Raw genomic sequence first — 23,955 nt, forward strand, 5'->3', positions numbered from 1 at the left:
GCTGCTTCCCACTAGCTATCTATTTTATGTTTGGTAGTGTATATATGTCCATGCCACTCTCTCACTTCGTCACGGCTTACCTTTCTTTCTTTTTCTTTTAAATTTTGAAATCAGTTTAAGCTCATATAGAAGTTGCTAAAATAAACTAAAGTGTCCATTGACAGATGAATGGATAAAGAAGATGTAGCACATATATACAATGGAATATTACTCAGCCAGCGTAGAGAATGGACTTGAGGACACGGGGAGGGGGGGAGGGTAAGCTAGGACGAAGTGAGAGAGTAGCATTGACATATATACACTACCAAATGTAAAATAGCTAGTGGGAAGCAGCCGCATAGCACAGGGAGATCACCTCGGTGCTTTGTGACCACCTAGAGGGGTGGGATAGGGAGGGTGGGAGGGAGATGCAAGAGGGAGGGCATATGGGGATATATGTATACATATAGCTGATTCACTTTGTTATACAGTAGAAACTAACACGCCATTGTAAAGCAATTATACTCCAATAAAAAATGTTAAAATAAGTTCTTGTATCAAAAAGGGAACGGTAAAAGATCATTAAAATCTAGCAATTTAAAAATTAAAAAAAAATTAAAAAAATTAAAGAAAAGAATTTGCTAAAATAATAGAGTTCCAACATACCATTCATTTCCTCTTCCCCGGTGTGAACATCTTTCATAACCACGTAACTATCGCAATTAGGAAATTGTCATTGGTACAATATTCTACTAAGCAAACTACAGACCTCATTCAAATTTCACCAGTTTTTACATGTACTCAAACTTTGGGGGGCGGGGGAGTATGTGTATTTCCGTGAATTTTGTCCCATGTATAGATTCGTGTAATCACCACTATCATCAGAACAATACAGTTTCATCACCCCCAAAAACCTCTGGGGTGCAAACTCTTTGTCGTCACATCTGCCCCCTCGCAACCACTGATCTGTTCTTCATCACTATGTAATTTGTAGAATGTTATATAAATGGAATCATACTTTATTTGACATATTATGATTTGCTTATGCCACTCATCGTAATGCCTCTGAGATACATTTAAGCTGTGTGTATCAAGAGTTTTAACAAATTTTATTGTTGATGTTCCATAATTTGTTTATTCATGCCTCCACTGAAGAGCATTTCGGTTGTTTTTGGCTAATACAAATAAAGCTGTTATAAACATTCATGCAAGTTTTTTTTTGTTGTTTAGACGTACGTGTTCATATTTCTAGGGTAAATACACAAGGGTGAGATCTAGAGAGTTTTATATCTTCAGAGGGGGTTATAAGCAAGTGCTGTGCTTCACAAAACAAGCAGTAGAGTAGGAAGAACACTGGATGGGGCGTCAAAGGATTTTGCTCCAGCCTTGCCCTGTCACTGATCAGTAATATGATGTTGGGTAAGCCCTTCTCCTCTCTAGGCCTCATAGTTCTATCTGTAAAGTGAGGGGCTAGGAATTGATGATTTCGTCAGTCATTTTAAGATCTGACAGTTCGGTGGTTCTGAAGAGACAGAAGGGAGGTTTCTGCCTCATTTCACGTAGGATTTATAGCTATATATATAGAATCCCAGGTGCAAACCTAGATTATGCCTCTCCTACTTCTTGCATGTTCTAAACAGCCACCTTGTGTGGAAAGAGAATATGGGGGAGAAAGTAACTAACCCTAAGGCTACCAAGGCTTGGAGGTCTGACCTCTGAGGAGAAGGGACTCTAAAACCAACAAAGAATTGCCACATGGCACAGGGCCATTCCTAAGGCATGTATATGGAGCAAATTGTCCTCTCTGTTGCCAAAATTTTTGTTAGTTAAACTCAGGGTAAAATAAATATGGAATACGTGTATGCGTTGATACACACGTGTGTGCATTATATATTCTAAATGTTACATTATATGCATTTTTATACTATATATTATTTTCAAAACCAGGCAGGAATTACACAAAATGTTTGTAATAGTTAACTCTAAGGAATGTGATTATCCTGAGAGGCAACTCTGAGAGGAAAAGAAGTATGTTTATGAACACGTTTTCTCTGTCTCTGTTTCTCTCTCCCTCTTTCTCTCTCTCTCTCTCTCACACACGCCTGCGCGCACACACACATGTGCACGCACGCACGCACGCACGCTGGTTAAATCACGGACAAGAGCCAGGCTGCCGGAAGGCAAATGCTGGCTCTGCCATTTACTAGTTGTATGTATGACCTTGGGCGAATTACATAACCTCTGCGTTTCTCAGTTTCTTTTGTAAAATGGCAATGATAACAACAGTGCCAACTTCATAGGGTAAGTGGGAGAAGTAAATGAGTTAAAATATATGAAGCAATTAGAACAACACCTAGCACATCGTAAGCACCCACAAGCTGACAGGACACGTGTCTGTCAGTCGATGTCCATGTCTGTCTCAAGGCCTCCCACAGCATGGACCCCTGGGCCCAATACACTAGGGTTCTTAACACTTCAGGAGATGGCCTGGCTGCTACCTTCTCAGCCACACTACTTTTCTAGTGTGTGTGATCCACTCCCATCCCCCACCTACCTCTACCCTGCAACCCCTCATCCACTCCTCTGCCAAAAAATTAAGCTTAAGCACTGAGGCAGTAGGTCGCTTTACTATGCCTCAGGAATTTTTAATTTTTTTGTCTCCTAAGCTGCAGTTACTCCAGTACAGGGGACTCAAAATCCTATTAATAGTTTTACATGTCCCCCAGTCTGTTAAGTGACCCCCTCCCTCCAAATCCAGTGAAACAGATAAAATTCATAAAAACAGCCCTACTTCATTTAGTTATTTTTATGTAAAGCTGGCAGAATCATCTTTGAAATGTTGCAGTGTTTTGCTTTGGAAAACGAAAAAGAAGGTAGTCTCGTATTCCTCTTCCTTTTCTACATTTGAACCTTCCTTATACGAAGGGCTGCAGAGGTGGTGGTGTGTGTGAGGGTGTCCTTTAAAGTGTGATCTGGATTAACACCTTAGCTTAGATGCTGCCACAGTAAGTGCAACATCTGTATCATAAACATTGTGGTTTCGTTTCTCCCCCCAGCTTTATTGACATATAACATTGTGTTTTATTTGATATATATCACATATAATTGACATATAATATATAACATTGACATATAATTGACAGAAAACATCGTGTAAGTTTAAGGTGTACAATGCAATGATTTGATATGCTAATATATCACAAGATTACCACAATAAGGTTAATTAATACATTCTTCACCTTACATAGTTACGTGTGTGTGTGTGTGTGTGTGTGTGTGTGTGGTGAGAATATTTAAGATCCACTCTCATAGCAACTTTCAAGTATACAATATAGTCTTGTTAAGTATAATCAAGGAATATAAAAAAAAACCCTGAACTCATAGAAACAGAGAGAACATTGTGTTTTCTTGACTGCATCGTTATGAGAGCAATGAATTCTTTGCAGCTCAGCAAGGTGACAGAGTTGTTCGTAACAATTCCTTGATAATTCGTCAGATGTTCAATTTACCTCTCACTTTTCCTTCTCATCTCCTTTGCACAGAAAGTGGCTGCGTGTAGAATGAAGCCCTCAGGCTCTTTTCTCTGACATTTTGGAGTCTGAGAAGGTGGGGCAGTGGTCACCTGGGTGCTCCTGGGCAAGAATGGGAAGTGAGAAATTTGTTGTGCCCTTCCACTTCTTGGAATACTATGCCTGCTTTTTCTCTCCACCTTGTTCTCAACTAAGATGGTTAAGGTGTTACTATGGCATTAAGATCCAGACATTTTATCCAGGTACGTTCAAAGACTCCAAATGACAGTGCAGCTTTCCATGATATATCTGCAGTCTCCGCTTCTAGCCTTATTTCCCTCCCTTGCATCTGTCAGGCTGATCTGCTTTACCCAAACATGTTCTTTGCTTTCCTGCCTGTGTTTTTGCTCATGCTATTTATAGTATTCTCTCTGCCTGGAATTCTCTCCCCATAAACCTCATTTCTGCCTGCCCAAGTCTTGTTCATCCTTCAAGACCAGCTCAGCTACATGAAACCTTCCCTAATCCCCCGACTGTCCTTTTCCACAGGCCAAATTATTTTCCCTTCTCTATGCTCTCCTAGAGCTGTGTTTGTATTCTATTGCTTGTTCTGCTATTCATTAAATTGTAATTAGCTGAATTCACACTCATCTTTTGCACTAGACTATGAGTGCCTTGAAGGCAGAAGCTGAGTCTTTTTCATCATTTTGGTCCCACTCAGGAACCCTTGTATGTGGTGTGGGCACTCAATAAGTGTTTGCTGAAATTAAAACATTTCCAAATGATCTTTAATACTGGCATTTCAAAATCTCCCAGGTGGAAGGGGAAGATCTATTTGGGCAGAAGGTTTCAGGAGATAATCATTTATTTATTAATTTTATTTTTGGTTGCGCTGGGTCTTCGTTGCTTCGCGCGGGCTTTCTCTAGTTGCGGCGAGCGGGGGCTACTCTTCGTTGCAGTGCGCAGGCTTCTCGTTGCTGTGGCTTCTCTGAGCGCGGGCTTCAGTAGCTGTGGCACACGGGCTTCAGTAGTTGTGGCTCGTCAGCTCTAGAGCGCAGGCTCAGTAGTTGTGGCACAGGGGCCTAGTTGCTCCGCGTCATGTGGGGTCTTCCCGGACCAGGGATCGAACCTGTGTCCCCTGCATTGGCAGGCAGATTCTTAACCACTGTGCCACCAAGGAAGTCCAGGAAATAAACCAAGCTGGCATTGATCTTTTAGAGTGGAGTACACTAAGATGGAGATGCCAAGGAGGAGTTCTATTACCATGTAAATAAATTGCACTTGGGTCTGGGTAGAGGGCTCATCCACTATTTCATACACATTGTTCCACCTGAACATGAAATCTCAGTTCCTCCTGAACTCCAGTGCGGTGCTCTGCAGGACTGATGGACGTGACTGAGCTGAGGGGAGGGTATGAGTGGTGAAGTTTCTCCTCGGGGTGGGCTGGAGGGAAGGCTGATGAACTTAAAACCCAGAGATAAAAGACCTATAGAATGAGTGTGTGGGAGATCTCCCAAGAAACTATGAAATAAGCTCTCTAAAAGAAGGGAAGGGTAAAAGGTTAGTCCATTTACATTTCAATAGGGAACAGGAACAATGACCAAAATAACTTTTTGCAGTCTCTTAAACCTTGGCAACTTGTGGCTTTTGTGAACCCCTATGTATTGATTTCCTTGTAGTGACCAGCAAGAAAATCCTTCAAATAGGGAAATGTGTGTTTTTGTGTCAGGGAAGGATGGAAATGGGGGAAGACTAGGTCTGGCTCTGGGTTTAATCTTCGGGCTGGGAGGTAGGAAAGAACTACAGGGAACAGAGTAGGGTGGGCAGTTAGAAAGAAACATGAGAGTCAAATTCTTGCTGCCTTTGGGAGGAAAGAAGAGAGCACAGAGCAGAAAAGATCTGGAGGCTTAACAGGAAGGCCCATGTTCCCTAGTGCTTAGGCCTTGGAAGACTGGTGCTGAGACTCAGTCTTAAACATCAGAAACTGCCCTTCCTTTACACAAGTAGGTTGCCAAGATTACTCTAATGGTATTTTCAGGGAGGATAGATTTTCCCACAGACATAAAGCCATTTAGTCAAACCCACTAATCTAAACCAAAGAACAAACTTCAAATAAAAATCTTGAGTCTTCCACAAACCACCAACCAACTAACCAATGAACCAACCAACAGATCAACCAACTAAGAATGCTTATCAAGATAACCCCAGTTGTTTTCAGCTGAGGGTTAATAAGCAAGTGAAATACCTCACTGTATTTTCAAAGAAAACTGCAAACAAGGAAAATACCAGGGCTTTCAAGTGCCTTCCAAGCAACTTGAGATGTTTTATTCACATCATGAAGACAGATTTTCCCTGGAGTATTTCCTGTTCAGAAAACACTTAAGGACCCTGCTCTTTTGGGCTGCTTCTTGACATGGAAAGATTTTAATGTCACTGCTTTACCTTTAGTTTGGGATTTTGCCTCTTCAGCCAACTTTCTGCTCTACTAGTTGCATCTGGCTGTTTTATCTTGCCTGATGCAACTGTCCAAACCCCACCCAAGCTCCCTCACTTCAACCTACATTTTCTCTACAAAATGCATTTACTATAGTATATTTTCTAATGTTTGCCATTCCTATTTTGATTTTTCACTTTGCTAAATCCATCAGTAAATGTTTCTTAAGTGTTTGTTTGTTATGTTTAAGGCATTGTGTCTGTTACAGTGGGAGAAACAAAGTGCCATAAAACCTTTCCTCAAGGAGCTTGCTGTCTAATTGGAAATTTTCAAGCAAGGGGATACGTCTCATATTTGACCTTTCCTTTCAGTTCCTGTTACCCTCCTTGGCTAGGCCCTGTTCACATCACAATAGCCTCCTAAATTGTCCCCATGCTTACTATTACCCCCAATCACATTCATCCCAGTTCATCTTCTTAAAAAATTTAATTATGGTCATTCTCCCACCATCTTACCCTCTCCCCCCTTCCCAAATTTTCAAAGATACCATATTGTCTAAAGAGTAGGGTTCAATCTCATTAACTTGGCTCAAAATTTCCCTCCTTCTCACCTTTTAAATCTGAGTCCTATCCATCTCCAAGGCTCAGTTCAAGTCCCACTTCATTCAAGAGTCTTTTCTCCACTTCCCCACTGAGAGTGATCTTTCCCTTCAATTTCTGTAGATTATAGCCTTCACCACTCATTAATAGTTCACTGATGCTAACTTGACTTGTTTGCTTTATATGTATGAGGCTTTCCCCCATAAAATTGGCCAAGGAACCAATAAGCTGAAGCCCTTATCACCCTTTGGACTGCACATTTATTGAGGGCAGGGCCTGAGCATAATGCATTGCACACAAGAGATGATTAGTACATGGTTGATGATGAAGATGGTGATGATTTTCCCTGGTTTCAGGGTGTAAGGTGGATTATGGGGGGCGGTTACAAGGGAAAGATTCTAAAGGGAGGGGGATGAATTAATGAGGCTTTTACAATAATAGTCCAAAAAGATGATAAGGGCTTCAATTTATTGTTTCCTTGGCCCAGAGCCTCATTGTATTACCAGAAGAACTTTAATGAGATTGAAAAGAAAAGGAGGGTAGGACTCTGGCAGGACTGCTGTGAATTTATGTGGGGGATGAGGGAGAAGTAGGTAACTGAACCTGAGCAAGTGCAATAATGATAGTAGAAATAACCAAAAAGAGGAAATCAGAGGTGGAAGCTGGATTTAGAGGGAAAGTGATGTGTTTGTTTTTAGACATACTGAGTTTAGGGTAACTTGAGTAACCAAGTGGACACGTCTGGCAAGCAGTGAGATACTGCCCCCCATTCAATTCAATGCAACAAATATTTACTGAACACCGACCACATGCCAGTCACTATGCTGGAGATATCAACAAATACGACACAGCCCCTGGCCTCCGGAACTCATGTTTGATCAGAGAAGACAAACTAATAAATTCCTGTAACGTAGTAAATGGTATAATAGAATTATATATAAAGTGCTATGGGAATATAAATAGGGAACCAGTTGTAGCCAAGCAGGTGAGAAAAAGTTTCAGAAGTGACGATCTTTGAGCTGGGCTTGGAAAGATAAGTACAACTTTGTTCAATGAACAAATAATGAAGTGACTTTCCAAGTGAAAGGAGAGTCTTGAGCAAAGGCACAAGACATGGATGTTCATGGCCTTCTAGGGGAACAACAGGTAGTCTGAAAAGACTAGTCAGAATGGGATGACAGAATAAAGATGGATGGTGCAGAAGAGGTAATGATCGTCAGGAACTGAAGACAGGATTCTGTTACACTAGACTGGAGAGGCAGTTTAGTGTGATGGTTAAAGGTGTGAACTCTTAAAGTCAGACTCCTTGGGTTCACATCCCATCTCTACCACTTACTAGGCGTGTGGCCTTGAGCAAGTCACTTAGTCTCTCTGTGCTCAGCTTTCCTCATCTGTAAAATGGGGCTAATGGTATGTCCTTCATAGGGTTGTTTTGATGATTGAGAGAGCTAGTATATAAACTGATTAGGGCAGTGCCTGACATATAGTGAGTGTTATGTCAAGGTTAGTCCAAAGGCTGAATTATAAGAAACAAGGCACCATACCACTGTGTACTATACCATCAGCAGCCTCAAAAGGAAACTATAAATGGGAACTAAGTCTCCAAATAGTCTAAGCACAGATCCAGGGAGCACTAGATGAATCTCTTATTCTCACATGAGTGGGAGTTCTTTGAGAGGATGATATTATCTGCCTCGGAAAGGTAGATCCAACTTAGGGAGAGAGTGAGGAGTCTGAGAAAAAAAAAACTAGAATGGCCTGAGTGGGACTGTTCATTCAGGACAAATGGAAGCTCTCATTGTGGCATTTGTCCCCTGGAAAGTGGAAATAAAACAAAACAAGGTCGAAATTCGGCAAGCATATTTTATTTCAGTTAGGTAAGAAACAGAAAATTGGCCAGCAGGGACCTTAGAGGGTGAGAGAGGAGGCAGCAGGGTCCAGCGACAGGTATTTTGCTGCTGGGCTTGGGAGTATGTAAAGGAGCCCTTTGAAGAGGGCTAGCAATTGGAAATGCAGCCCAACCTTGCTAATGAAGCACTTCTGGCCACTTGAGTTTTGGTGCTCTCAAGTAACCCATTGTCTATTCCTCGGCTTTTTAGAGCTCTACTCGAGTGATCCTTGAATAGACTCTTGGAATGATTGTGCTTCCCTGTGTGACTGCTGCTGAAATGGAACTGAACCTTGTCCGCCCACCTCGCCAGCCCAGGGGTTTCCCTTGATGCTTCTTGGTTTGAATACTGGTCTCACCACGTCCCAGGCGTGCAATCTTGAGCAAGTTGCTGAAATTCTCTTAGCCTCAGTTTTCACATCTGTGAAATGGAATAAGAATAGCTCCTATATTATAAAGTGGTTCTGATAATTATATGAAATAATTTATCTATTGATATAAAGTAATTGACACATTAAATGCTTAAAAAATGTAAGCTCCTTTCCCCTTCCTTTCCTTTTACACTTAGGCAGCCCAAAGATCCTCTGCTCTCATTTCAGCCCAGCTGGGGACTTCATATCATCTAATGTCAACAGTAATAGAGATGGGCAGAAGAAGTCAGTACACGGGAAGACAATGAAGAATGGTGGCTTTTTTTTCACCCCCTACCCTGACTTGGGCAGTAAAGATATTTTGATACAGCCAGTATCCCCAAGTAGGAAAGGTATTCAGATACTGGACAGCCCAAAGTGAGAAATATCTACTAAGACATGATGACAACTATGTGAGAATATATCTACACAATCATATATTTAATGTGAAGATATAGCTATGCATTCATATATTTTAAAATGGAAACATTTTCTATATTTTAGAAAGGAACAAGGAAAACTGAAAACACTTTTGTTAGGATGATACAAATATGTTGTTGTAATGTTATCTTAATATTCTTGTGCCTGTGGAGAGGGATCCTCTTTCCCTGATGTACTTAAATCTCCTTACCCTCTTTCCCAAAGAACAGTAGGAGGACAGGGTGCTGGAGTAAAAGGAATTTCACAGTGGGAATAATATGCCCCCATCTCATCTGTCCCTTCTGCCCAGCCTCCATTAACCATCATGATCTACCAGAGGCCAGAGAGCTTCCTATCTGTGGTGCTTCAATGCCCTTGCATCATTAATATCATCATCTCTACCCTTCTTCTAGGAGTGGATCTTATGAGGGAGGTATGGAAGAAGTTATGCATGTTTAGCTATCAGTCTGAACCTTTGAGAGCCCACAGGGGACAAAGGCAGAAATCACTGTGTAACACTCTGGACTTTCTTGGCAGGTGAATACTGCTATGCATGAGGCAAAACTTATGGAAGAATGTGACGAATTGGTAGAGATCATCCAGCAGAGGAAGCAAATGATTGCTGTCAAAATCAAAGAGACAAAGGTAAAGCACAGCAGTTCAGTGAGGCCAAGGCCGAGTTGACTTTACAAATGTCCAAGCTTCATCCCGATGGTTCCAGTTTGAACTTGGATCATGAAAGCAAGCAGAAATGAGGTTTTAGGGAGATGGGCAAAGAAGAAGTAATATTTGGCCTAGTGCTATGAATTCAGTCAAAATGATGGCAGTTCTGGGGTGTTGGAAACGTTCTATATCATGACCTGGTTGGTAGTTACATGGGTGTGTGTATATGCAAAAAATCATGGAGTTGTACACTTCAGATTTGGGTGCTTTACTGTGTGTATGGTATAAGTCAATACAAAAAAAAAAGTAATGGTAGAAATGTGGACCAGAATTACAGAAGGATCATGACTGCCATTGTAAGGACTTTGGGCTTAATCCGAAAGGCATTAGGAAATCATTCTAGTTTCTTAGGAAGGGAGAAGACTGATAGATACGGCAGAAGTGTGCAGTGTAGATCAGAATGGGATGATACTGAAGTCAGGCAAGCATGTTATGAGGCTTATGGAATGATTCTTGGCATGAGTTGATGAAGGCCTAACCAGGGAAGTGGTAGCACAAACGGAAGGGAAGAGCATAACAGGCATTGCTAGCAAGGAAATGATGGGAATCATCGACTGATTAGATATAAAAGATGAAGGAGAGAGAGAGAGGACTTCCAGGCTTTTAGCATGGGAACTGAAGAATCGTGGTCAAGAAGCTCATGTGTGAGCCTCTATGCAGCGCTATGGTTTTACGCTTGCTGGTCTGCTGGTCAGTATAGTGATTATGAGCTCATGCTGTGTGTACAGTGTGAGAAGTTATGAGAGCCTGGAGTGATAACCATTACTTTGTGCCATGCTGGGTGGTTCCAACTAACACAGAAACTGAAGTGTCTGAGAACACAGATCTGTGAACACATAGGTATGCTTAAAGATGCTTAGAGAAATATATACATAGAAATGTAGATACTCATAAAGAAAAAGGAGGTGCTTTTTATTAAACATGTATGTGACAATAAAGTGTCAACAATGGTGATCTCTGGGTGGTAAGGTTTCTTTTTATACTTTTTATTTTCTAAATTTTCTGTAATGACCACGCATTGCTTTTATAATAAAAATAATTAATGTGATCAATAAAAAGAGGAGGTAGGTAACCTGGAGTATATGACTGTGTTGCAGGGTAAGTAAGCGGGCCGTAGGTGGTATGAGGGGTTAGCAAAACAGACATGGTGGGTAGGGTGACAAGGTGAGTGCTTAGTACGGGGACCATGGGATGTTAATAGGTCTTAATTTTAGAATCACTGCAGCAGATCTCCTTCATGTTGTTTTATCATTTTTAATTAACCACTGAATGTGTTATCTTATTTTTCTTTTGCTAATTCTTTAAGGTTATGAAACTGAGAAAGTTGGCACAGCAGGTTGCTAATTGCCGCCAGTGTCTTGAACGCTCAACAGTCCTCATCAACCAAGCTGAGCATATCCTGAAAGAAAATGACCAGGCACGGTTTCTCCAGTCTGCCAAAAATATTGCTGAGAGGTGAGTTCCTTATGTTCTTTCAGCATGCCTCCTCTTATGAAAAGGGGCCAGCTTAAAGTCACTTAATTCTGTTCAGGCATGTATCAATATGTAGCAGCTGCCACCTGAAGATTTTACCAGCTGGCTACTTACTAAGCCTCAGTGTGGTAGAGTGCCCTGTGGATTTCTGGCACCCTTCTCTCTGTCTCTGTAGCCTACCAGTTCTTCTAATGCACAGCCAACCATGTGCCCTAGTGATGCCATGGCTCTCTGCTGCCCACTCCGGGCTGGAGCTTTCTATGTTGGTGTTGGTGTAGGAGCAGAGAAACTTCTGGCCACATAGATAGGTGCATGCCCTTCTTAAGTCTAGACTATAGCACTAGACTCCCTAGATTTGAATCCTGCCTCTGACCCTAAACTAGTTGGTTTCTCTTAGGGAAGTCATACAACCTCTCTGAGCTTCATTCTCATTCTCTCATTTGCAAAATGGGAATGATAATAGTGTCTCTCTCATAACGTTTTTGTGAGGGTTAAATGAGTTAGTACTTATAAAGGCTTGGAATAATGCCCAACACAAAGTAAATGCTCAATACTATTATTATTGGAGAGCAGAAATTGGGGATGAGAGGAGATTGCTACTTCTTGCAGTATAACTATTAGCCACATTTGACTATTTAATTAGGTACAAGTATTACGTTAATATAAATAACTTTCAGATGTTTAAGAAGAGTAAATTAGAGGTGAAGAAATGAAAATTCTTTCAAGAAGTTTGCTGTGAAGGGAAGGAGAGAGATATGGCGGTAGCTAGAATGACTATGAGGTAGAGGAAAGTTGTGGGTATTAGTTTTTTAGATAGGAGAGATGTGAGTGAGTTTAAAAGTGGATGTAGGTCGGACTTCCCTGATGGTGCAGTGATTAAGAATCTGCCTGCCAATGCAGGGGACAAGGGTTCGATCCCTAGTCCCGGGAAGATCCCACATGCTGTGGAGCAACTAAGCCCATGCGCCCCAACTACTGAGCTTGTGCGCCACAGCTACTGAAGTCCGCACGCCTAGAGCCAGTGTTCCACAACAAGAGAAGCCACTGCAATGAGAAGCCCGTGCACTGCAACGAAGAGTAGTCCCTGCACGCCACAACTAGAGAAAGCCCGAGCAGCAACGGAGACCCAACACAGCCAAAAATAAATAAATTAAAAAAAAAAAGTGGATGCAGGTCAGCTAGAGATGGGGCAAAACTGAAGCTATGGAAAAAAGAAGGTATGTGGCCAAAGCACAAATGAAGGGACATCTCTTCCACTTAACCAGAAGGAAGGCGGAAGTAATGCATGTGGATATCAGTATGCCCAGCAGTTTGGTATGAGAAATTCAGGAATTTATCATTTCATATCTACCCCTCTCTTTGTAAAATAGGAGGCAAAGTCATTTGCTAAGCATGAGCAGGAAGGTAGCAGGGTTCTCTAGCTTTTTGAACATATGGAATACAGTTATAATAATTGCTTTAATGTCTAATTCTAATATCTGGGTCAGTTTCAACTAGTTGCTTTTTTCTCCTTATTATGGGCTTTATTTTCTTGCTTCTTTGCATGTCTGGTTAATTTTTATTGGATGCCAGACAATGTGAATTTTATCTTATTGGGCACTATATATTTTTGTATTCCTATAAATATTCCTAAACTTTGTTCTGGGACACGGTTAAGTTACTTGAAAATAGCTTGTTCCTTTCAGGTCTTGCTTTTAAGATTTGTTAGGTGTGATCAAAGCAGTGTTTAGTCCAGGGGAAATTTTTCCCCACTACTGAGGCAAGACCCTTCTGAGTACGCTACCAGGTCCCCCATGAATCATGAGATTTTCTGGTCTGGCTGGTGGGAACATACACTATTCCTGGCCCTGTGTGAGCATTTGGGTTTGTTCCCTCTAATCGTTTTGGGTGACTCTTTCTCTAGCATTGGGCAGTTTCCTTATATGCATGTGTTGATCAGTATTTTATTGAATACTAGAGGCAAATCCTCTGAAGGTCCCAGAATTCTCTCTGTGCAGCTTTCTCCTCTTTAGTACTCTGCCCTGTGAATTCCAACCAACTTAGTCTCCTTGGATTCACAGCTCTGTGTTCTTAATTAGGGACTCCATTGGGCTCCACCTGATTTCCCCTTCATGTACCATTTTATTCCCTTAATTTTTGCTGGAACAGATTTTCCCACAGCTTCCTAAGAAAGAGTACAAGGTAAATAAAAATTTGAGAATTTTTTGTTTAAATAATATTTTAAATTTATTTTCTAATTTGATAGGTTGGAAATAAATTTTCCTTATAATTTTGAAGGCATGGCTCTATTGTCTCCTAACTTCCACTGCTGTTTTGATTCCTGATCTTTTGAATGTGACCTATATTTTAAAATCTGAAGCTTTGAAGGTCTTATCTTTAATCTGCTTTTTTTCTGAAATTTCACCAAGATATGCCTTGGTGTGGGTCTTTTATTATTCATTTTTGTTGGGCACTAAGTGAGTCTTTCCAATCTAAAGACTACTGACTTTTAGTTCTGGGAAACTGTCTTATTATTTGCTAAGGACTTCCTCCCCTTCTCTCTTCTCTCTTTCTGGGACTCTAATTAGCCAGATTTTGGACACCCTTGATTTTCCCTCTAATTTTAAAAAATCTTTTATCTCCTACTTTTCATGACGTTATCTTCTTGATCTAAGGTGTTTCCTTAATTTTTCATCCAATCCTTCTATTAAAATTTTAATTTAAGTATTTATATTTTTATTTATAAGAGCTCTTTCTTGATCTTTGCTTCTTTTTTAGCACTCTGTCCTTGCTTTATGAATACAGACTATTTATCTTCCTGATGATATTAATGATCACTAAAAAAGTTTTCTTCTAAACTGCAATGTGTTGGTTTCCTCCACGTTGCTTTCCTCTGTTAGTTTCTGTCTTTCCCTAAATGTTTGGGGAGCTTTTCACTGCCTGTTTGAATTTAAGATTAAAAGGTGACTGGAAGATCTGAGGGGGTAGGAACAGTTTGTTGCTTGGTGAACTTTGCTATAGGATTATAAGGCGGAATGCTAGATTTTTTAAAATTTTATTTTATTTATTTTTATTTTTGGCTGCGTTGGGTCTTCGTTGCTGCGCGCGGGCTTTCTCTAGTTGAGGCGAGCGGGGGCTGCTCTTCGTTGTGGTGCACGGGCTTCTCATTGCAGTGGCTTCTCTTGTTGCAGAGCACGGGCTCTAGGCGTGCCAGCTTCAGTACCTGTGGCACGCAGGCTCAGTAGTTGTGGCTCACGGGCTCTAGAACGCAGGCTCAGTAGTTGTGGCCACGGGCTTAGTTGCTGTGCGGCATGTGGAATCTTCCAGGACCAGAGATGGAACCCATGTCCCCTGCATTGGCAGGAGGATTCTCAACCACTGCACCACCAGGGAAGTCCGGAATGCCAGATTTTTATTGAGTGGACCTGTCTGTAGGTGTTTTCTCTTGGGTCAGTTACCCGTGGAAGGAATCCACCAATCTCCTGCTTCTGGAGGGGGATGAAGGGTACAAGTCTGGCTGTCATTATTCTAGGAGCCAAGCAGGGAAAGGGTTTTAAGACTGCTTTTAGTATGGCGTCAAGATGAGAGAGGGGTGGTCTGTGGTTGAGTGGATCTGGTGGTCTTGCTGTTCCTCATGCAAACTTTCAACTGTCTGTGGCAATAAATCAGCTTCATGTTTTTGGCTTCCCAATTCAGCTTTCTCTGCTCTGTTGTTGGTTACCACTCATCCATCCCTTTCTAGTTTCCAGACATTTGTTGACAATATCTTACTTGCATCTCTTTTTCCATTCTTTTTGTCTTTGTGGGTTTATGATTTTTTTTCTTTGTCATTTCAGTGGGATTTCATGAGAGCAGAGATAAAACATATATTTAAACCACTGTATGTAATCATGTCCACTCACTCTTCAACTCTTTGAAATGTCTTGTGCCACTACCACACTATTGAAAGTATTCTTTCCAAGGTCACCAAATGAATAAATACCTTGTTACTAAATTATAATAGACATTCCTTTGTTTTATCTTACTGTTTCATCTTACTTGGTCTCTCAGTAGCATTTGTCCCTACTGACCATTGTTACTTGAAATTTCTCTGCCCTTAGCTTGAGAACACTCCTGGTTTTCTTCCTACCTGTCTGGTTTCATTTGCCTTTGTTAGCAACTATTCCTTGACCTATTCCTTTATGCTGTTGTTCTTTGTGATTCTGTCTTAAGCTATTCTCTTTTCTCAGTACACATTCTCCCTGTTGCAGACTTGTAGCACCTAGGGCTTCGGTTACTATCTAGCTGTCGATGATTCCCAGCTCTCTATATCTAAATCTTCTTTTCATGGGCTCATGTATAGCCTATGTGGTAGGAAGAATAGATGGCTAACTATGTGGTATGGCTTGAGAATCATCTATGCAACCTAAATATCTTTCTCACTGGTCTCTCATAGGGTCTGAAATTCTTCCCCACAATTATTCATTGTAATGTATTAAGAACCAAGACTTCAGTTAAAATGAAATTTTAACTGGGAGAGTTATTCCTTCCCCCTTACAAATGGCACTTGTTATATATTATCCCTAATAGAGATCAGAGCCTTGAGAGATAGCTAATGTTGTGTTTTGCTTAAATACAGAAACACAGACACACACACAGACACAGACACTTACATATATGTCAATGTCATTTTTATCTCATCCTTAACCTTCCAGCCACTGTTAACATTTGGGAGTGTGTGTGTGTGTGTGTGTGTGTGTGTGTGTGTGTGTGTGTGTGTATATATATATATATATATATATATATATATATACCTCACAAACATAAGGTCATGTCGTATATACTGCATTTTACCCTATGTTTGAAACGTAACATATCACAAACATTCCCCTGGCATTGGATATTTTTTTATAACCTGATTTTCAGTGACCTTATCGTGTTTCATCTTTTGATGTATGACACATTACTTAGCTCAGTCCCCATTGTTAGACAACTAGGTTACATACAGTGTGTTGAGTACTCTTATAGTTGTATCTTTGCATATGTCTTAGTTACTTCTTTAGTAAAACATTTATGAAGTACTTAAAGAACGGGACGTCTGGTTTGCAAGTGGGAACCTCTGTGTAGTGTGTGATGAAAAAACATATTTTAAAATGGCTGATGTTGAGAAGGGCAAGAAGATTTTGTTCTGAAATGTTCCCAGTGCCATACCGTGGAATGGAGAGCCAAGCACAAGACTGGGCCAAATTTCCATTGTCTACTTGGGTGAAAAACAGGTCAGGTCCCTGGATTCTCTTACACAGAAGTCAACAAGAACAAAAGGCATCACCTGGGGAGAGGAGTTATTGAATGGAGTATTTGGAGAATCCCAGGAAGGACATCCCTGGAACAAAAATGATATTTGCTGGTATGAAAAAGGCAGAAAGGACAGACTTGATAGCTTATCTCAAAAAAAGCTGCTAGTGAGTAATATTTGGCCACTGCCTTATTTACTACAAAACAGAAATAGCTCATGACTTTTTTATGTGTACCATATTTAAATTGATCTCATACAGCAGAATTCAGATCATGAATGGCTGATAGGATATTTCTGTTGGACAGTCATGACTTAAGTAAGATTGGCTTGTGGATAAATGAGTATGATCAGCTTTATGAATTTTGATAGTAATTCCAGTTCAGCAAGTACCATCACTATTTTCCCCTTCTATAGATATGATTGGGGGACTCCCCTGGTGGCACAGTGGTTAAGAATCCACCTGCCAATGCAGGGGACAAGGGTTCTATCCCTGGTCTGGGAAGATCCCACATGCCGCGGAGCAACTAAGCCTGTGCGCCACAACTACTGAGCCTGTGCTGTAGAGCCCGTGAGCCACAACTACTGAAGCCCACGTGCCTAGAGCCCTGCTCCGCAACAAGGGAAGCCACCACAATGAGAAGCCCGTGCACCGCAATGAAGAGTAGCCCCCGCTCACCGCAACTAGAGAGAAAGTCCTCGTGCAGCAACGAAGACCCAACACAAAAATAAATAAATAAATTTATTTTAAAAAAGATATGATTGGACTTGATTAATAATGTTCAACTTTGCACAGAGGTGGTAAATGCCATCTCAAAACCTATAGGAGACTGTGTTTATATTTAGATTTATATAACTGGTGGTATTAATATATTTAAATACTGAGACGATCCCTTCACTGTCTCATTGAACAGAGTAAGGCTCACCTGTGCTTCAGGCTGTGTTCATTAGCCTGTTAAGGCCAGGACTAACGATAAGCTGGCAATGTCCACTTTCTCTTTTTGGTCTTAACTATGCCAATTTAATCAAAATTCTCTGTATCTAAAATGTTGCCTTTTACTTAATGAAAGGCATTGTAGTCTGGTTTAGGTATAATGCCAAATAAAGAGTATTTAATACTTCTCACATTTTTATAGATAATCTATAAGGTCGGATGTTTTTAAAATTCAGCATGAAAAGATACAGTAGCAAATTTTGCTTGTGAATTCTTCACTAAGTCAGACCAAGTTATCATTCAGGATTGTCTTTTTTTTTTTTTTTTTTTTTTTTTTTAGGATTGTCTTTTAAACAGCTATCCAAAAACACATACTACTGTAGAACTACTGTATATGTGTGATTGGTAATGGTGCTTTTGCCAACTCATTAGAAGGATTAAAATAGAGGAGATATACCATCAGCACAAATTTTGTACATTATGTGATCATAAGGCTTAAGAATTAAAACCAAAATCACAGATCAAAAAAAATTTATGAAGTAGAACTGTGATGTCAAAGAATATTTACATTTTAAGCTATTTTGATATGTAATGCTAAATTTGGCCTCCAAAATTTGAATCATTTCAGTCCTAATAAAAACATGTAGGCATTACTTAATATAGACATAAAAAGCTCCTATGATGTCTTTATTTATAATCATAAACGCTATCTCATTTTAATTTACATTTCTTTGATTTTTCATGTAGTTGGGCTTTTTAATATATTTGTTGGCTATTTTCATGTGTTATGGATTAACTTTCTGTTTTATTTGTCTACGCTTCTCCTGTCACCACTTTCTACTCATTCCCAGACACCTTAAAATCTGATCCACCTGTAGTTTTGACCCCTTCCAGTCCATCCACTGCAACTGGAGTATCGTTCTTATTTTTTTTTAATTTATTTTAAAAAAATATTTTTAATTTGTTTTTTCTTTTGGCTGCGTTCGTTGCTGCGCGCAGGCTTTCTCTAGTTGCAGAGAGTGGGGGCTACTCTTCGTGTGGTGCGCGGGCTTCTCATTGTGGTGGCTCCTTTTGTTGTGGAGCATGGGCTCTAGGCACGTGGGCTTCCGTAGTCGTGGCACACGGGCTCAATAGTTGTGGCGCACGGGCTTAGTTGCTCTGAGGCGTGTGGGATCTTCCTGGACCAGGGCTCGAACCTGTGTCCCCTGCATTGGCAGGCAGACTCTTAACCACTGCGCTACCAGGGGAGCCCTGGAGTATCGTTCTTGAAACATAAATTTGAGCACATCACTCCTTTGCCTCAAAAGCTTCAGTGGCTCTCATTGTATTAGTCTTTCATTTGTTTATCCTGACCTGAATTTTATTCCTGAAACATCTCAATTTCCAGAAACAGCCAAAAGCTATTGTAGGTAGATGTGCAACAGGGTATCCATGCATAAGGATATGTATTTGTTTAACTCCTCATCCCCTTACAACTAGTTCACCATACAAGTTTCCTCTCTGGTCTTCCTGCATTCAATGCCTCTTCTCTCCACTCTAACATGCATATTGTTGCCAAGTTAATGTTTCTTTCCATCCTGTTATTTGCATGCTCAGGGATCTTCATTGGCTCTGATTCAGGTCTGGCACAGGACCTACACATGCATATTTTGATCAAAGCTCAGAGATAAATCTGATGTGGAATAATGGTTTGGAATTGCTGAAGTATGTAAAAATATACCTTTTTTTTTTAAAAAAAAGAACTGTCTACATGGTTAAGGGTATAAAGTTTAGAATCCAATGAACATGGGTTCAGTTATATATTTTTTTCTGATCCTTGTGTGACCTTGAGCAAGTTCCTTAACCTTTCTATGTCTCATTTACAAAATGGAAATAACCTTTGCTATGCAGGGCGATAGTAAGGAGTAACTTAATGTATGTAGAGTGCATGCATGGTGTCTTACATATAGTAAATGCTCAATAAAGTTAGCATTTGTGTTGTTGTTAGTCATTCAGTTATTCATTCAACAATTATTTATTCATTATGTGTCCAACACTGTGTTAGGGACCATGGAAGATTATAAGAGGTATAAAATATGGATCCTGCTCTTGAGACTCTTAGAATTAGTTGGGGAGATAAAACTAGCATAGCATTATACAATTAGAGAATAATAAAATTAAACGTAAATGTTATAAAAGGTCAAACAAAGTACAGGATTTAGGGGAAGGTTTTAACCAAGCCCCAGCATGCTGGCTTGTTGATTAGCATTAAAAAAATAGAGGAGGAGAAAAAATTCTCTCAAACTGCTTTTACCAAGTCTTCAGAGGTCTAGTTTTGATGCTGCCTGCCAGATGGAAAATGATGCAGAGGGGAAAGAATCCTGTATTTACTTCTCCTAATTAAGACAGGATGGGGGAGTGTGTTTGAGGGGTGAACATATGTGAATAAATATGGTATAACCCTTAATTGGTTCCTGATGATTAAAATTTAAATGGTTTCCATTGGAAAAGCACAGATATGATATTTTTCACTAAATGAATCAAGCCCTAGCAGTCATTTATTTTCACCTTGTTTAACCAGAAATCAAACATTGGATAAAGGTTGCAAACCTATTTTGATGTATATTGATGTACTTTTCTCTCTTCCAGGGTCGCTATGGCAACTGCATCTTCTCAAGTTCTGATTCCGGACATCAATTTTAATGATGCCTTTGAAAACTTTGCTTTAGATTTTTCCAGAGAAAAGAAACTGCTGGAGGGGCTAGATTATTTAACAGGTGTGAAAATACTGTGCTTTCCTTTCCATTTTAGTCCTTTTCTTTTGGTGTGCTTTTACTTTAAAATAATCTGTAAAGGGCAATATTGATCATGAAAATGCTTTTATAATCTTTAAAATGATACGTGTATCTTTTTAGTAGAATATATTTTAGTTCATGTAACAGAAAAGAGAAATGAGTTGTCAGTGTCTCCGGGGACAGAATGGGTATACATACCATCCTTACTTAAAGGTAAAAAACAAGAAGTTGCTGATGGTTTTCTCCTTAGGAGCCTGTCAGTAATATAATGTCACTTGTTATAAGGGGTAGAACTCAGGTGGTAATTAAAGAATATTAGAGAATGTCTCACATGGGTATAGGTGCCACCCAAATGATTTTAAGGAAATTTAGGAATTAGCAGATTAGGAAGAAAAATATCTGAGTTGCAGAGAATTTTAGAAGATGAGGGAGACAACCAGTCTGTTAAAAATACTGACTACCTTCAGGATTGTTGAATGATCATTCCATGAGAAAAATATACACGCACAATAACTTTGTGTTTGTAGTTATCTTTGTTACTATGTTAAAATAGTTGTCATTTATTGAACATCTACTTTATACCAGACACTATATATTAATTTTATATCATGATCCTTACAACGAATCTGTGAGGTAATTATCATCCCCATTTTACAGATGAGGGAACTCATATTAATTTGCACAATTAACCCCTATTAATACTGCCCCAAATATATAATACAACTTACTTTGAAAAAAAAGAAATAGGTTGAAGGTCATGTAGTAAGGAAACATGTGACCACTTTGCTCTAATATCTACATATGTGTTAGTGTAGGCAGAGTAGACGATGGGCAATCAATCATCTCAATAACTTAGGCTTAGATCTTTGCCTAAAATACCTTTACCATTGACGCAAAAGTGGTTTGGGGGAACTTGAGGTCTCAGCACTTGGATTCAGGTTGTATGGTACATGCAATCTAAAGCTTCTTAAGAAAAACCTCCTTTCCACGAGATGTTGGGTTGGGCAGCAAGAATAATGATTGTAAAATTCCAGAATAGAGAGTATGCTTTCCTTACCTTCTTTTCCACCTTTCCTTACAGCCCCAAACCCACCATCTATCCGAGAGGAACTCTGTACTGCTTCCCATGACACCATTACAGTCCACTGGATCTCGGATGATGAGTTCAGCATCAGCTCCTATGAGCTTCAGTACACCATATTCACTGGCCAGGCTAACTTCATCAGTAAGTCATGGTGTAGTTGGGGCCTGTGGCCAGAGATAAGGAAATGTAAGGAAGCAGTAAGCTGCTCAAGATTGGCCGGGGCGCCACGAGGCAAGTGTTTGTAAGACATGTTAGGTTGTTTAGTATAGTGTTTTGTAGACAGTGCAAGCTCCCTCAGGGCATTGCAAAGACCTTACTGATGGGTGACAAGCAAGTTGTGTATTTCCTTGCTGGGCAGTCACTGGGGCCACTCCCATTTGTTTATGTAATCCTTAGCTTTTCCTCAGTTAATCCATGTCACTCCACTCTCCCAAATCAGAACACAGCTCAGAATTCATTCCTGAGTAGCTAAGCCACCATCATTGCTGATTCTATGTGTGTGAACATCTCTCTCCTTGACTCTTCTTCCACTTCATTATCATGGTAAAATACATTACATTCAAAGACTACCACTTTCTTTACCACACCTATTTGTAGCAGTGAATAAGTGAAGTGACAAGCCTCCTGCCTCTGTCACTCTTCCCTCTACCCCTTCTCCCTTTCCTCCAATAATTACACCAAATATAAAATGGCCCATCAGTGGGCCATCAAATGAAAGACGTTCGCAAAGCAGTCATTTAGCCTACATGTTATGGTTTCACCTTCTGATGAATTGGAGCAAGACAAGGCAGTAGGATCTTAACTAGAGCTGCAAGTTCCCCTCAATGTGCTGGGGAAAATGGAAATGAAAGCAGAATTAAAAGTGGATTCAAGATTGGAACCGATTTGCACCCTAAGGTTGCATCTGCATAGCTGCAAATTAGTGTTTTCTTTTTACCTTGTGTTTGTGCTTCTGTGTCTGACTTCACAGACCCGCATGAGAGGAGTTTTTCCAATGAAACCGTCCCGATAGGCTTCCTTTTCCTATCTTGTGACAATTTAGGGCCACATGGTGGGATGGGGAGGTGAGAGGACATTTGGGCGCAAACTCTAAAAAACACTTGCCTCGTGCAGCTCCATCCTAAGCCACTTGGCCCTGGTAGCTGCTTTCCTGGGTGTTTCTTCAGGTTGTGAAGTCGCAAAATGCTAAGGCCTCCCCAACATACTTGTTTGCAGTTGTCTCTGCTGCTCGGGAAAGTCTTAAAGCCAGTAACTGTGCTTCTCTTTCCTGATATGGGGAGAGCAGTGGTCTCCTGGGAGTTGAGAATAAGTCTAAGAAGTGACAAAGATCAAAAGGCTGTCACCTCTGTTTTTAAGGGTACATAGTCCTTTGTAAAGAAAAGCTTAGAGGATAATTCTTAATAGTGATAGGACCATAGCATCTTAGAATTGGAAGGGACCTCAGACGTCATCTTGTCAAATCTTCTTCCCTTCTACCAGAAACCCCGCAGGTGATTGTCCTGTCTCTGCTCAAACATTTCCAGTGATGGGTAGCTGAATTCTAGCAAAATAGCCCATTCAGTTGTTGTGCAGCTATAAATAATTGTCAGTGCTTCCTTATAAAAGGCCTGACTTCCTCCTAGTGAATAATAATAACAATTTGGATACGTATTATGCTTTTCCATTTACAAACACTCCCATATATGTTATGTCATTTGGTCCTCATGACTTCTTCCTTAGCCTTATGAAATAGATGATATTAATTCTATTTTATAGATTTAGAAACTGAGGCTCAAGTTAAATGAGTTGTCCAAGGTCACAGAGCTACAAACTGATGGAGTCATTATTTGAACCCTAGCCTGTCAGACTTCAAGGTTAATGCTCCTTGAAATAAACCAGCTACCAATTAGTCCTAGTCCACTGAAGATAGCTGTATTATTGCTCTTGTGTGTCAGCTGATGCCCCCTTGTCCTGTACCTTTTTTCCAGCAGCCATGTTGACTGTTGTGTTGACTGAGCATACGGTCAGCTGAAATCCTCAGGCATTCCAAATCCTATTCCTATACAATTGAATATCTAAACTGAAATACAACATCTTGAATTTATTCCTATGACATTTTATCTGGTTAGTTCTGACTCCTCATTCCAGCCTACCAAAATTCTTTTGTATGTAGTTTCTGCCTTTCAATATATTTACTTTCCCTTCCAGCGTGCCTTCTATGTCTTCCTCCTTCGACCATTGATAGAAAAGTAGAATAGGACAGGAACAAAGGCAGAGCCCTGAAGCAAAATTTTGGATGGCAATGGGCAGATAAGTTGAAACTATTTTACTAGGAAAAAATATTCATGAAGATTCCAGTCCTACATGCTGGTCTGGCCTGCCACTGGTGACTGAACCCTGGTTGTGAGAGCTACTTTCCCTTGAGTTTTCCTATATTTTCTCTTTTTTAAAACCACTTTATTGAGGTATAATTGACATACAAAAAGTTGTCCATCAAC

The 23,955-nt window shown here is 40.2% G+C and overlaps 1 protein-coding gene and 1 pseudogene across 4 annotated transcripts in view; both read left to right on the top strand.

Annotated features, from left to right (window-relative positions):
* Positions 1 to 23,955, top strand: part of MID2 (midline 2) — a 94,022-nt gene that overhangs the window by 63,071 nt on the left and 6,996 nt on the right. For 3 of the 4 annotated variants that reach the window (XM_024128188.3, XM_024128190.3, XM_028482593.2), the window contains exons 4-7: positions 9,777 to 9,884; positions 11,269 to 11,417; positions 20,249 to 20,376; positions 21,476 to 21,709. In XM_024128188.3, the coding sequence (XP_023983956.1) occupies positions 9,777 to 9,884; positions 11,269 to 11,417; positions 20,249 to 20,376; positions 21,476 to 21,709 (619 nt within the window). The remainder of the gene's footprint in view (positions 1 to 9,776; positions 9,885 to 11,268; positions 11,418 to 20,248; positions 20,377 to 21,475; positions 21,710 to 23,955) is intronic. The other variant, XM_024128191.3, reaches the window with a different exon arrangement.
* On the top strand, positions 16,547 to 16,856 carry LOC112066107 (cytochrome c-like; annotated as a pseudogene).

Source organism: Physeter macrocephalus, chromosome 21, assembly GCF_002837175.3.
Source record: "Physeter macrocephalus isolate SW-GA chromosome 21, ASM283717v5, whole genome shotgun sequence".
Lineage (NCBI taxonomy): Eukaryota > Metazoa > Chordata > Mammalia > Artiodactyla > Physeteridae > Physeter > Physeter macrocephalus.